A 15752-nucleotide genomic window follows, 5' to 3' on the forward strand; every position below is an offset into this window, starting at 1 on the left:
AGAAATTGTGACCAAAGTTCCTATGAAAAAAGTTTCGAATGCTCAAGGGACTTTCAAATGTTTTTTTGAAAAGCAACAAACACTTGAAAAGGCAAAGAAAAACACAATTTATCATCTATAACTGAAATGTTAAATTATGTTTTGCAAAAATTATGTGTACTAAATAAAAAGGCAAACAACTGTTTCTTATTTTATATTCAGAAAATAAATGATTTGAAAGTATGCAATAATTTGTTTCCTATATCTATCACATTAAAATCTGAATATTTTGTAACAATATTTTGCACCCTTAATTTTTTTTTCTTTAATTCCTATGATAAAAAATAATTTGGGCATTTAACTGAAATCTTTAAAAAATTGCCAATTTTATTGGAGCAGCGGAACACATATGATATTTGTGTATTTTTTTAAATTCTACCTCTTTTAACAAACACTTGTTATAAAAACCTTTTTCTGTGGAACGGAGATGGTCGTTAAATTGAGCATCGACTGTATTGTGTTACAACTTACAGTTTAGTTGATACATCAAATTCAGAAGAATTCTTTGTTTTTAAACTATAGATGTATCAAACACAATCAAAATTTTTTGACTGATCACATCCTATCCCGCGCCATGAAAATAATATAAAATTTACCTACTACTACCGCAAAATGTGCTTTGTATATATCACTGGCACCATGCTGAAATAAAGAATGAAAATTGACACTTTTCAGGTGAGCCAAAATGCTGAATATAATTTTTTCCACATGACGCGTTTAGTTATTTTCAATATTTTAATTTTTGAGTGTAAAAAAACTATGGATTGAAGTAATTATAAGGAGCAACCCTTTTTGAGTACTACGGCAAACATCAAATTTGAAAAACGTGATTTTTCACATTTGTTAGTTAAGCATGGTAGTGATGATATGTACCATAAAAACTCCAGTTTACAGAAAATGTAGAAAAAGCTGAATTCCAAATAAGCAAATTTTCTGAGTTATCTCATGGAAATTCAAGCTCCTTTTAAAATATAGTGTTTTTATTAAATTACAATAAGTTGAAAAGAAAAATTTAATGTTATTGTTCCAAAATAAAAGCAGCAATTAACAAAAATCACAGTTGTAAGAGCGAACGCATAAATAGAAATATCGCTATCTGAACTGGACCATCTTCATACTTGTGAGTGAAACATAATGCTGTTCTGAATTTGAATATTACATTTTATTTTCATTCCTTTCAGAATGTTTAACTTTTGCAACCAAAATATTTTTCTCATCCTCTTAAAGCTTGAATATTACATTTAGACATTGCTGTATCAACTAAAGTAAGAAGTTTCGCTGATGCAGTTGAAAAATTAAAGGCAACAGTAGTATTTCTGGGAGTTAGAAAAGGCTGTCATCCAGTAGTGGAATAATAAGAGTTAAAAATTATTATAACCTTTAATCACTTTTCCCTCCCTCCATGCACAATACCACCACCTTTTGTTTTATTTATTCATTAGGAACTGTATTTTATATTCTAGAAGTCAACATCCTGCAATGTTTCAACCGAAATCAATGACTTTACCTGCAAGAACTCCTCCACCTGCATTTACTCAACGTTGCAACAGCACATACAGTGAGACTGGAACTCATACTGTTTGTAAGTGGTATTCAATGATTTTTTTAATTGTATTCTTCCATAAATTCCATTTGTTCTCTCTTCATTCATTTACATATTTAAATAGTTATTTTGTTCTAAGTAATTATTGTTGTTGTATGATTTTTTTAGTTTTATTGTGATTTTAACTTTTTTCAAAAATATTATTAAGATATGTATATTTTCAAAAATATAGAATTTCAATGAAAGTATTATTTATTCACTAATTACTTTGATTTGATTTTAAATAACAAACATTTGTGTTGTGTTTTTGATATTAAATCAAATTTTTAGATTATTTCAGAAGGTGTTTGGATCGATGACTTCGGAAAAGGCGTATGTCCTACAAGAATCAATAGGACTTGCACCCTTTCTGAAATAACTAATTCATTTATCTCATTAACTTTTCATTATGAATTGGCAAAGTTAAAAATCTGTTGTTTTGAAAAAATGGCAAAATAAAAAGCATAAGCTTTTTGTTTGTAGATTTGATTAGTATTACTGTGTTGCTATCTTTACAGGGGCGGCAAATAGGGGGGTCAAGAGGGAGCGGTCGCACCCCCAAATTTTTTGAGCAGAATGATAGAAAATGGGTGAATTCAATTTATGTATGTCGGAAATCAATGTTCATTAAAGGAAATCACGCTGGTTCTCAGCAACTATTTGAAGAAACTTGACACATTCTCAGACTAGAAAAAGCGTTTTTCGTTATTTGGATGATGACTTAGAAATTCATGGAGTATTTTCGGCTTTTTCAGAACTAAAGAAAACATTGCCTCATATAGGCTAAATATTTCACCCTTGTGAGCCCAGTGTAACGATGGTATGTCCACTATGAGAGGCTCGTGAAAAGTGGTATAGCAGCATGGTTTTCACAAGAAAATTCCTTGATATTTTACATTCACTTTACGCTCATTTTTTAAGTTCCATATTTATTTAATGGGTGTTCATTGCTTTCTTCTGCTAGTAACACGTTACAGCTGCTCAATACATTATAATGCTTTCTTAGAAGCTTCTTAAAAATGCATGTGATTATTGAATAAAAAAAGACATATCAACCAAATACCTTTTATGGGGCTCTATAATTATGCAATGGTGGAGTGTGACACAAGATAATCTTCAAGAGTTAAAACGATAAAAACATTTCTCTATAACTTCAAAGCAGTGATTTGACGACTGGAAGAACTGTTGCAAAACAATTCTTTCAATGATGAAAAAGCTCATGCCCTTGAGCATGTATGACTTCGTTTGAATTTTTATCCAATTTGTTTGTACCGGGAAAAGATTTTTGAAAAATGCTTTAATCTATTGGTTTTCACATCCAGAGACTGCAGTTTCGTCCTTGTTATGGACTTATATGTCTGGAATAGGGAATAACAGAGCTAGAGGCAGATGATAGCTCATTGAAGCTGAGAGCGCCGACATGACTAGATTATTCAATGATGAAAATTTTAAGTCCCTCACAGTTTTTGAAGTAGCTTTTGAAGTGATTTTGAAGAGCAAAATATAAAAAGTGTTTTAATACATAACTTTGCGTTACTTCAATTGTTTTTTAACTATTACAATCAGTTCAGCTAGTAGAGAAAGATTTTTTTTTATGTCTCAGGAGGTTAGAGAAATATTTTGGAAGCACAAAGGGAAAAAAAATTACCTTTTCCATTTAGCTGAACTGGCAAAACAGCACGACATTGGGCACTAATAGATTAGTAGCACGATTCCCTGCTCTTCCGAATTCCAAAATTCATGCATTATAACTTTTCCAAAAGGTATAAAACTTTTAGTAGCAAGATGTTTTGTATGATAACTTTTTAGTCAATGAACCAAAATTTTAATTGTTTCTAAACACTAATTTTATTCATACTAAACCGATTTTATGACAACTTCTTGTTATTCAATGTGTGTTTGGTTCCGCTTTGGGGTTGTACACATTTAAGAAACTCGACCCCCCCAAATGAAATGGTGAAATGCCGCCCCTGTATCTTTATATAGTAGGAAATTCAAATCAAAATGTCATTATTTTGTTCTTTAATGTATTATGCACTTAATTAAAAGTTGCCATACATTATTTTGTACTTTAGTTGTAACCATGTGACCAAGCACCTTGTGCACTTATATTTCGCTCAACAAAGTGCTCATATGGATCACTGAAACCTTATAGCTTTAAGTGGGCTCTAAATGATTAACAACTGTTCCCTTCATTTTATCTGATTAAATGTTATTGAAAACTGTTATATAACTGTAGATCCCCATTCTGAATCGAGGCATGAACCTCCATTGATTAATGCTTTGGATGTACAATTAAATACTTTTCTAACCAGTGTTATGCCAAGTAATCTTTATTTTTATTTACTTTTTTTTTTTTTTTGACACTACCTACCCTAAAACGGGGTGAAGCGGATCACTTTTTCAGGTTTTTTTAAATTTACTCGCAAACAAAAGCATGAAAAAATCTGAGGAAAAATATATAAATTCTTACATTCCTCCTAAATAGTACTATCCAACGGAAATTATTCTACATGAATAATAACATTTTTTATTTAATGTTAAAGAGTGATCCGCTTCATCCCATAACATGGGGTGAAGTGGATCACCATATGATTTCTATAATACAACTTCACCTTTATGCAGGGGTTAAGTGGATCAGTGAAATCCGTTTTTAAAAAACATACTGTGCTTTTGTAGGTATATTTGCATGGGTGGGGGTTCAGTAATATACAAAAACAAAAGATAAAAACTTTATTTTCAAAAGAAAATCAACAATAATACAACACTAATCATCGTCATCACTCCACTTTGGAAATAACGGTAGATGGAAAGCAGAGACGACCTCTGCCGATGTTCTTTTCTTTGACTTGACTAATAATAGAGTTAACATCAACTTCTCAGACGTCCTCCACATCGGGATATACAAAATAATCAGTCTTCATGAATAGTTTTTTTCGAAGGAATCTGATAACGAAGTTTTCGTCTGACATCGAGCACACTCTAATAGACCTTCTACAAGTAGCTGCTCTTCTTCTTTAGTTAAAGCAGTCTGGCCGCCATATGGTTTTAAATTGTTATTGTTTACCCACCTTTGCAATGTTGTATATGGCACGGAATATGTCTCCAACGCCTGTCTCAGTGACATCTTTTTAGGTTTCACTGCAGAAACTGCATTCTCTAGATATTGAAGATTGTAGTTTACGTTTTGCCGCTGGACCGAGCCTCTTAACATACTTGCGCGGCATGATCCACTCCACCCCACTGGTGTGCCTGTTGTCATTAGCTTTAAAAGTCAGATTTAAAAAAACACTAGTTAATAAGGATGGTTTTTCAGATATCACAATAACTCTTTCATGTATATAAGTCACTTACCTTTTTGTGGAAAATAATTCAATTCAGATGTAGTTGAAATCATCCAAAAAAAACCGTGATTTGTTCACTGCTGTCACAAATCTTGTAATACAACGAATTTTGGGGTCATAACACAACAATACAATTATCGGAACCTGTATAAAGATGTAACGCCATTTTGAATTGTTCAACTACTCCTGCATAGATGGCAGCACGTTTCACCTCGAAAATAAAATCTGTGACCCTTTTCACCCCACCCGATCCATTTCACCCTGTTTTACTGTACTTTACATAAATAGTTTGTTTGAAATTGAAGCAACTTTTTATTTTCTTTCTATAAAATATTTTCCCACAGTATTCTGCTTTTTTGAGCAATTCGGTCTTCTGGCCGGCATAGATTTAATCAATCTAAGTTATTTGAATTCCAATTCCAAATAGTCAATTAAAAATAAAGTGGTTTTCTATGAACACTACATAACTCTGACCAATCAAATTCATTTTATTTATCTTAAAACTCTCTATTCAAATAGCTCCATTGTCATCATCTGAAGCAGACACATTTTATAGAGCTCTGCTTGAGGCAAACATGGCAACAGAAGTTGGACTCATAGCTCTAGATGTATTGGGTTTATATTCTCTGCATTTGAAAGAGCAACTATTATATCGAGATGGAGATAATTTTATTATGAAAAAAATATTTGATATATATTTATCCTTCTTACAAGTTGGACAGTCTGAGAAAATGTTTAAGCACCTATTTGCTGCTTTAAGAGCTTTTATTAACAAGGTCAGTGCTGATCATTTTAAATTTTAAATTTATATTTTCTTTTTATCCATCTAAAAATGCTCTTATTAATTTATTTTTCTTTGCAGTTCCCTATTGCCTTATTCCAAGGAAATGCTCTTTTATGTGGGAAATTGTGTTTTGAGGTAAAAACCTTTCACTTGCACTTTTAAAGCTTTTTCTTAATGCCATAAAATTTTCAAGCTAAATTAAAACACTCATCTGCTTAAGTTAAAAGGAAGTTATTCATCTCAATTAATAAATGATTACTTTTAAGGATGAAAACTGCCCTCCTCCTATCAGTAATCAGTGAGAATAAAAGAAACAGAAAATATTAACTCAGATTTGCACATAAAAAAATAAGGCAATAGGTTTGGTGCCTTATTATTATTTCATATCATTGCACTGTTTGTTTTTTCTTGCTGTTTATCTGACAAATGCAAGAGGAACATCCAAAAAAGGTTGTTATATACTCTATCAGAAAATATACACACACAATACATATCTATTTAAGTGTTTTGAATTGTTCATCATTCTTAATTTTTATTTATTTATTTTTAATACCTTTCTTTGTAGTTATTAAGGTGCTGTAATTCAAAGCTACAAACTGTTAGAAATGAAGCCTGTGCTCTCTTATATTTATTAATGAGAAGTAATTTTGAATTTTCTAGTAGAAAGGAATTGACTCGAGTTCATTTGCAGGTAAGTTCTTTGAAGTGTATCTACGTTAAATAAGAAATAATAACGTCAAAACGCATAAATTGCAGATTACTGCAGACATATGTTTCAGCATTATATAAGAAATGAGCTTATGGAGGAAAAGATAAAGCTCATTTCTTTTGCATTGAAAAAGGCATTCCTTTTAACACCAAAACACGTGTCTGCAGTAATCTGCAATTTGTGTCTTTTGACTTTGTTATTTCTTATTTTACTTTTTATCACAAACGTATTTGTTTAATTTAATGTATCTATCATGCTGTTAACAGCTGAATATTTTGGTTGTGGTCATGCATCTTTTAATTTCTTACAGCTAATAGTTTCTGTTTCACAATTATTGGGAGATGTTGTGAGTTTAAATAATGCAAGATTGCAAGAAAGCCTTTCTGTGATTAATAACTATGCCAACAGTGACAAAGCCATGCAAAATACAAGTAAGTTCAGTTCTACAACCATAGTTTTTTTTTCTTGAAGTTACTCATTTTATACCCTAAGATGCATAAAAATGAGAATAACTTCTAACTGTACATATATTTATGATTCGAAGTTACTTTGCCATAATGATGTTAGGATTTTAAAATGAGATATTCAAAACTATTTTATTCATTTAAATTTTCTTAGTACTACCTGATCCCCATGACCAATTCATTAAGATATAAACATGTTTTTTTTTCTTTTTTTTCGTTTCAAATAGCTGCGAACTTGACAAATTGATAAAAAACAAAAATAACTAAAAAATGAGGATCTTCAAAACAGAAAAGTTATTGTCTCAATCTACCTTTTGCCTCCCAGTACCACTCAACCAAGGAAATCCCCCAAGGAGTGCTTTGTAGCAGGAAATATGGTAACCATCTGTGAAGATGAGATCCCCGCAAAGGGTACAGTTTGGATCCGTATAGACACCAATTTTAAAAAGATGTCCCGCCAGGCAGTCATGTTGTGCAGAAAGTCTAAACATAGCAACCGCCTCACTGCAGTGCCATTCAGATATGATGGATTTGTTTCCAGAGCATTCCAGTTTTTGGAAGGGGTTCGAAACCTCAGTTCCTCCTGATATTGAGAGGAATGCGAGTTTTTGATGAGCCTTTTTACCATATAAAATAGGAGGTTGCTGTGTGCTGTTTGTAAGACACTAGCACCCCTCTTCCTTAGGATGTCAGCATGTTCTTTTCTACTTAAGCCACTGTGGCCTAGGATCAGGGTTCGTGATTTTTTTTTTTTTTTTAAATCAAAAAAGTCAGATTTTTTTAATTTAAATTGGATTTTTTTTGATTTAAATAACATTTTCTCAATTTTTTTTTTAAATGTTCAAATATTTGTAGACATTAATTACTTTACCATTTATAAAAACAATATATTCCATACAACAGATGAATCCATTCAACTTACTTTTAAAATTAAGATAAGTTCTCTAACTATTCAATAATATTTTAAGATTTATAAATACGTTATAATGCTTAGATAAGATGTGATTTTGTTTTATGCTTTGCTTAAAGATAAGGTTTCCATTATCAGGTACGTTTTTAGTGTAAAATAATATGTTGAACAATTACTTTTCTGAACTATATTAGTCATGGTGTATAAGAAAAACTCCAAATTTTTATTTTGTTCTAAACTGCAGTTTTGAAGTAAAAGCAATAGAGTGAAAATCTGTTACATACACAGAAAAAGGGATTCATGTAGTTTTGCCTGTTGAAGTTAAGATAATATAATGCAGTGATACTATAATACAATCTAAAAATGCAAAATTAATTTTTAAAAGTAAAATCAACTGATTTTCATTTTTGATTTTGTGAAAAAAATTACTTAATTCAGATCAATTGATTTAAATCAATGATTGTTTTAAAAAAACCACTTGATTTAAATCATGATTTTAATCACGATTTAAATCAAGCTGATTTAGATCAGCAAACCCTGCTTAGGACCCACTGGCAGGATGATCTTATTAATTAATTCAAACTTTTAAATGATGAACTGGATATCCAATATGTCCCAGGAGGATGGGTCTCTAATTGAGCAAATGCTCTGGATAGCAGCTCTGGAGTTGGAGAGGATGATATGATTTTGAAACTTGTTGCAGTGGATGGTTAATTGTCTAAGCACTATTTATATGGCCAAAACCTCTCCATCGAAGGTTGTGAGGAAATTTCTTATTGGAGAGTAAAAGCTGGACTAATAACAAAAGATTCCTGCACCACGCACATTCCAGCATTAGGTTGGTCATTAGAAAACAAGCCATCGGTATATACTAGCAAGTCAGGTTTGAGATGCATATTATTTAAATTCCCCAGAGCAAGAATGCGGGGAACTTCCGGAGCTGTGTCGAATTTAAGAGCTGGAGTTTGAAGATTTAATCTGGCACTTATTTTGTGAATTAGTAAGGGGTTTCAGGGTTTCAAAGCCTTATTCAAAGGTATTCGGGAGATGGTGGGTGTTTTTGCAGGAGAAAACTCTGGACAAAACCACTTTGGGCTTTAAGATTTCGAGGTAGGTTCTGGTAATTTCTCCGAAAGGTGTCACCAAGATGCAATAATTTTTCGTACAGAATGGTATCTTTCTCTTTGAAAATAGTCTTCCATGGTTTAATATCTGTAATGAATATTATTGAATCAATAGGCGTGGACTTAACCTCACCAGTGATAAGGGGAGATATAAAGTAACATATATTTAAAATTTTGCATTTTTATAACATCAAAACAAGAGCTGCAGAAAAAGAGAAGTTAACACTTTAAAATAAAAGTCTAAACTACAAAGTGAAATGAACAATGAGCCAGAAAAAGTATTAAATGAGATTGTTTCCTTCAGTCAAAAGTACTACTTTTAGTCACTGAAATTGATAGAATGAGTAAAAAAAATAACATGGACCCAGAAAATACTTTCATTTTCCCAACAGTAATTTTTTAATTAATTTTTTAAAATATCCGATTTTTAAAACAAGGCAAAGTCTTTATGACGTCACAAATGATGCAATTCGGTCCATCTTTCTACCACGTTCCACGTTATGGTAACCAAGAAGTGAATTAAATATTGCGCTCTACGCTTGCTATCAAGCATATCGTTGCCAATACACGTGAGCGAATTAAATATTTTTCTCCGTGAATGGCAACCCTGAATGGCATTTCATCATTTCTGATGTCACACGACAGAAACCTGAACAATGAAAGCGCACGAATTTATGTAATTTTTTAAAAATATTAAACTTGAACAAATTATTTAAAAAATGGTCAGATCCTATATTTTTAAGCATGCTCTTTCAGAAAAAAATACTTTTAAAATTTTGGAAACGACCCCATTTGAGCAGTAAAATGTATTAATGCTTCAGGGGTTGGCTCTTTTACAGAGTGTAGAGTGCTTTGGAAAGGATTAATCTGATTTTCCAGATATGTATTTGAATTTTATCAATGTTGCCTTATACTTCAACTTTTAAAAAGTTCTTTTACTTCTTTTTGAAAATAGTTCTTTAAGAAGAATGTTCTTCAGTTAATAATTTTTAGAAGTAATGTTTTGACAGGATAATCTGTCAAATCCAATATTTAAAAAATGTCAAACATTATTGCTTTCCATCCTCCTATGTAATCAGATAGCAAAAATGTTGGAATTTCTAACTTTCCCCTCAACTGTTTTACACAAGAGATGTAGTTTCTTGAAAGTTTTTTGTAGCTACATAATAATAAGTTACAATATGCACATATTATCTACCCTTTTATTTATGGTATACATTCTGTACATAAATACAGTAATAGATTATTGGCAACATAGCAACATAAATATATTGATACCAAATAGTTAGATAAACTTAATATTTATCTTATTTTAGATTACTTGTTTTTGTATGTTCATACAATTTCCTTGAGGTTCTGTTTTGTTCTGTAACATTTTTACTTTTCTTTCTATTTGTAGTTTTTCCTTCTGAAGTAAAAGACTTAACAAAACGCATTAGAACTGTTTTAATGGCCACGATGCAAATGAAGGAACATGAAAATGATCCAGAAATGTTAGTTGATTTGCAGCATCAACTTGCAAATAGTTATGCATCCACTCCAGCTTTGAGAAAAACGTGGCTGGAAAGTATGGCGAAAAATCATTCTAAAAATGGTGATCATTCTGAGGTAAAATATGAATTACTGCTATGTATAAACATTTAGTGTATTCAGTCACTAATATGTATTTCTAAGCATCAATTTCATTTTGTTACATCAGGTATTACTGCATAATAACCACTCTGCAGTGACCTTGCAGATAATTTTATTCATGTGATTCTCCTTTATTTGCAACATTTAAAGGAGAATGGTTATAGACATTGAAAAAAGATAAGAATATAATTAAGAGCTGCTGCTCCAATTGTCTGATTTAATTAACAGCCCCCCCCCCTCCTCCCACCATATCCAGAAATAAAGTTCATTTCTAAAATTTTCTTGCAATCTTAATAATAGTAATCCTTTTGCATTTTATTTACAATTTTTGCAATTTCTCCCCTTATAGAAGCATATGCTTGCAAAAAACTCAAGCTTTTGCTGTGACCAAGTGGTAATGAGCAAGAAATAAAATATTTACAAATTTAATGTATAGATTTTTCAATTTTTGGCCTAAGCCCTTTCAGAAAAAAATTATTCTTGTCAAAGTTTTCTTAGCTGAACAAAATATGTATATAAAAATGCTGGTTAGTTCTTGGTATATAATTTTTTGGTTTAGAAATGTTTATTATGAAAACTTAACTATCAGACTTTTTTGTCGCTTAAAACATCTGTGCTGAGTGCTGAGTTAGTTTATTATGTGTAAAATTGAATATTTAAAAAATGTATTTTGCACTAACTATGAATCTCAACCTATAAGGTCCATTATTTCCACGTTCTGTCTTTTCATTTTGGCCTTTTGTGTTATGTTAAACTATGAGCTTTTGGAAGTGCTCAGCTTATTAACTTTAAGTGGAAGCTCAACCAGGACGTATGATACTTCTTGAAAAAACATATTTATCTTGTGCAACACCAAGAAGAGCAAAATTTAAAAAGTAACTTGTTTATTATGGCTATGATATATACAATGACATGTTAAACATATTGAGCTATGATAGTCATGGCAAGAGTAGTAAGCCGAAGCTATCGGCAAAAACGGACAGACTCAATTGAGCTGCCGAAAGAAAACAACCAAGTCTGACTTAGGTTGAAATTGAAAGGAAAGAGAATAAGGCAAAGCGCCGGGAGCTTAAATGCTACCGGGAATTTGCATATTCTGCTGACGCGATCTCGTTGCAAGAAGAAAAGAACGAATGAGGAAAACTAATGCAAATTAAGGTTGCCAACAGTTTTGGGAAATAATTTACCTCCTTTCGTAACAATGGCCCGCCTCTTACAATCAAGATTGTATCAGAACATTATATAATAAAAATAGCAATTTAAATTGAAATGCTTAATTTCAGCATCTTGATTTGAAATTTTGGCACTGCAAATTAAAGTCCATAGAACAGCACTTTTTTTTTCATTCAAAAATCAAACAAGTTGATGAGTTGAACTGTGGACCCGCATTGGCTCCAGCGAACTTTGAAGGATCCAGAGGACATCAATATTATATCGGGAATGACAACACCAAAAAGTCCTACTCGTGCTGTTGCATTTAAACGCTCCAGAATTTCCAGATACATGAAAACAAATGACAACAGTCAATAACATAATATGAACATTTTTGCAAAAAAAATTTGCCAAAGTACACATGGAAATGTAATTGGATTTCGAAATTTTTTTTTTTCATTTTAAAAAATTTCTTATGAAAAAGTTTAACTTAATTTTGTTCAAAGGTTTTGTAAAAATATCCGCGAAATTTTGTTTTGTATTCACATAATTTAAATCGAACAAATTTTCTAATATTAAATTTCTTAAAAAATGAAGTCTGATGTCTATATGTTTTGTTCTACTGTTTTCTATTCACGAATTTGAAAAATTAATTGCTGCTTGATTGTCGCAAAGTAAATTAAACTGTGGTTTGATCTGAATAAATTCAAACTTTACAAGTTCATTTATTATGCGAACAATCCAAACTAATTCCTTTGCAGCTTCAGTAAGTGACACATATATTCTGATTCCATTGTTGATAAGCTAACACATTTCTGTTTAAAAGTTTTCCAAATGATAGGCGATTGATCAATGAATAAAATCATTCCGCCAATCGAGATTCTATCATTGCGACTTGCTGCAAAACTTGCACCACTATAACATTCGACTTTTAAATTTGAAATGTTAGACAAACATAATTTGAGAGATTTTGTGTAATTTAAATAGCCAAGAAGTTTCAGTAGAATATTCCAGTGATTCAAACCTGGGTTAGATTGAAATTGAGATAATATGTTTACAGCGTAACTTAAATCTGGTCGCGTTCTACTTGCAATGAAGGAAATACAACCTAAAATGTTACGGTAAGGCAATTTAGACATCATTTCAGTTTCTACTTTAGAATTCGGGCATTGATCTTTAGAAAGTACAGTTCCTACACCAATCGGCAAAGAAACAATTGGAAAATTGTATTTTTGATATGTTTTGCATACTTTATTGATATAGCTTTGTTGATGAATGAATAATGCATTGTCTATTTCCTCAAATTCAACGCCTAAAAGTTTTTGCGTTTTTCCGAGTACTTTGATGTCAAATTTAGATTTCAGACTAATAATAACATTATTCAGACATTTGTTATTTTTACAAAATACTACTATATCATCAACATAAAGTATTAAAATTACACTTGATTCAAAAATATAAACACAATTTGCCCATGATAATTTCTTAAAATTTAAACCAATAAGAACATTATGTATTTCTAAAAACCATTCACGACCCGATTGATGAAGTCCATAAATTGCACGATTTAATTTACAAACATAATCAATTTTCTCAGGATCTTGAAATCCCTGGGGTTGTGACATGTATATGTTTTCCTTTAGAGGAGCATATAAATAAGTACATTTTATATCAAATTGATGATGAATCCAATTCAGTTTACACACAAAGATAGAAAAAAATAATCGTACCAATGAAAATTCAATGACTGGACTAAATACCTGGTCATAGTGAATACCTTTTAATTGTCTATGACCTTGAATTACCAGGCGACTTCTGAAACGAACAATTTCATTTTTATCGTTTCTTTTCACAGTAAAGACCCAACGGTTGCCAATTACTTTGGAATCAGCCGGTTTAGGCACAAGACTCCAAATGTTCCACGTTTGCATGGTATGAGTTTCATCTGACATTGAATTGTACCATTGGTCAGCCTCTGGTGTTTTTAAAGCATCATTGAAAGATTTTGGTATACGAACGTCTAGTCATGTTTCTGAATTACTCATATCGGTGAAATTTACTTTCCCTGAAAATTTGTCTTTCCCACTGAAATCAAAATTTTCTTTCAAATATTCTATTTTGTGAGATCTGCAAAACGCTTCAACATCATTATAAGACTGCAGTCTTGCGTTTGCACCTTCAATTGAATAATAGATATCCGTTCGTGATTTGTCAGGACGGGGAACAGCTTTCCGAATCCAAACAATTTTATCTGGAATTAGGGTTTGACTAGTACTTTGTTCATCGTATTCCAATACGGACACTGGTACAACATCATTTTCCCCCTCGCTTAAACTTTCCCGATCAGAATCATTTCGGAATCTGACGAATCCAGAAACTTAGTTGGGTCCAGTGATACTCCACTGCTCTCAGATTCTGCTTCAAATCTAACAATCGATTCCACAATTTTCCGTTCAGTAGGAAGCCAAATTCTATATCCCCTTGTTTTTAAAAGCATACCCGACGAAATTACCCTTTTTGGCCCGCATATCTAGTTCCCTTCTTAAATTTTTGGTAGTTCCAAGAAAAACAGGATTACCGAACATTTTCAAATGCCTGACCAAAGGTTTTCGCCCAGAATAAAGTTCAAAAGGTGTTAAAATTTGACCTTCATGGCAAACACGATTCCACACATACGTGAAACATAGTAATGCCTCAGCCCAGAACTGATTTCCTAATTTACTGGAATGTAAAATTGCCTTTACAGCGTCTAGAGCTGTGTAATTGAATCTCTCGCTTACCCCGTTTTTGCATTGGAGTATATGTATTTGTACGTTCTGGTCTTATACCCTGTTCATCTAAATAGGTCTCAAATTCGGCACTGCAGAATTCTAGTCCATTATCAGTTTGAACATTTACAGTTTTCGTATTCAAAAACCTTCCTGCCCTTTTTTGATACTTTTTAAAACATTCTAGTGCCTGACTCTTTTCCTTTAGCGGAAAAACAGTGACTTTACGAGAATAATCATCAGTTATAGACAGAAAATACTTAAATCCCCCAATTGCAACCAGGGGGCGATCCAGCGCGAAATTGGGGCCGCTTTGCGGCCCCTTTACAAAATTCCGCATGGCAAAAGCGGCCTCTTTCACAAAATTCCCCATCGCAAAAGCGGCACCATTCACAAAATTCCGCGTCGTAAAAGCAGCCCCTTCACAAAAATTTATAAAAAGGCAGCCTTTTCACAATATTTTTTAACCGCAAATGTGTACACCCCTTCACAAAATTCCGCATGGCAAAAGCGGCCTCTTTCACAAAATTCTGTGTCGCAAAAGCGGCCCCATTCACAAATTCCCCATTGCAAAAGCGGCACCATTCACAAAATTCCACGTCGTAAAAGCAGCCCCTTCACAAAAATTTATAAAAAGGCAGCCTTTTCACAATATTTTTTAACCGCAAATGTGTACGCATCTACGCGGAAGCCTACCCCTCTTCCACCTTCCCCCATCTTATCTTTTTGCCTGCTGCGTGAGGTGTTTTTGCTTGAGAGCGTCAGAGGGGGGGGGACGAGAGAGGGACGCTTGTGATTGCTGGCTAGCGAAAATCCAAGAAAAATAATGAGCACGTGATAAAGAATTGATTCGCTGATTTTCTGCTGTTCCACGAGTGCGAATTGAAGACTGACTCATTTCACGCCACCGCAAATTAATCGCCTATATTCTGTTGGTTTGATTTCCTTCAATGACCAAATACTTCTGAACTAAATATTCCTTTGAATCATTGTAACTTTCAATTGTGTCTTAGTTGCACGCATCCTTCCTTTATCCATATTATTTTGTCAAATTATGCACTTTTAATTCTCAAAAGTAGTTGCAAATTGAAACCTTGCCAGTTGCAGATCTTCTAGTTTTTTTTCCTCTTTCTTTTTTTTTTTTTTAATTTTTTTAAAAATATTCACCTGTTTTTTCAATTTGTTCCTATTTTCTTCAGTTTATTTTGAAAAAGTTTAAGGTTCATAGTTGGGGGGTTATCTTA

General features: G+C 32.3%; 1 protein-coding gene across 1 annotated transcript in view; it reads left to right on the top strand.

The window, feature by feature from the left end:
* LOC129223067 (dedicator of cytokinesis protein 9-like) overlaps positions 1-15752 on the top strand; it is a 241712-nt gene that overhangs the window by 199672 nt on the left and 26288 nt on the right. Inside the window, 6 exon segments of the mRNA XM_054857632.1 lie at positions 1503-1621; positions 5485-5741; positions 5828-5884; positions 6315-6440; positions 6769-6889; positions 10356-10564. Coding sequence (XP_054713607.1) covers positions 1503-1621; positions 5485-5741; positions 5828-5884; positions 6315-6440; positions 6769-6889; positions 10356-10564 — 889 coding nt within the window.

The sequence above is a fragment of the Uloborus diversus genome, chromosome 5 (assembly GCF_026930045.1).
Source record: "Uloborus diversus isolate 005 chromosome 5, Udiv.v.3.1, whole genome shotgun sequence".
Taxonomy (NCBI): Eukaryota; Metazoa; Arthropoda; class Arachnida; order Araneae; family Uloboridae; genus Uloborus; species Uloborus diversus.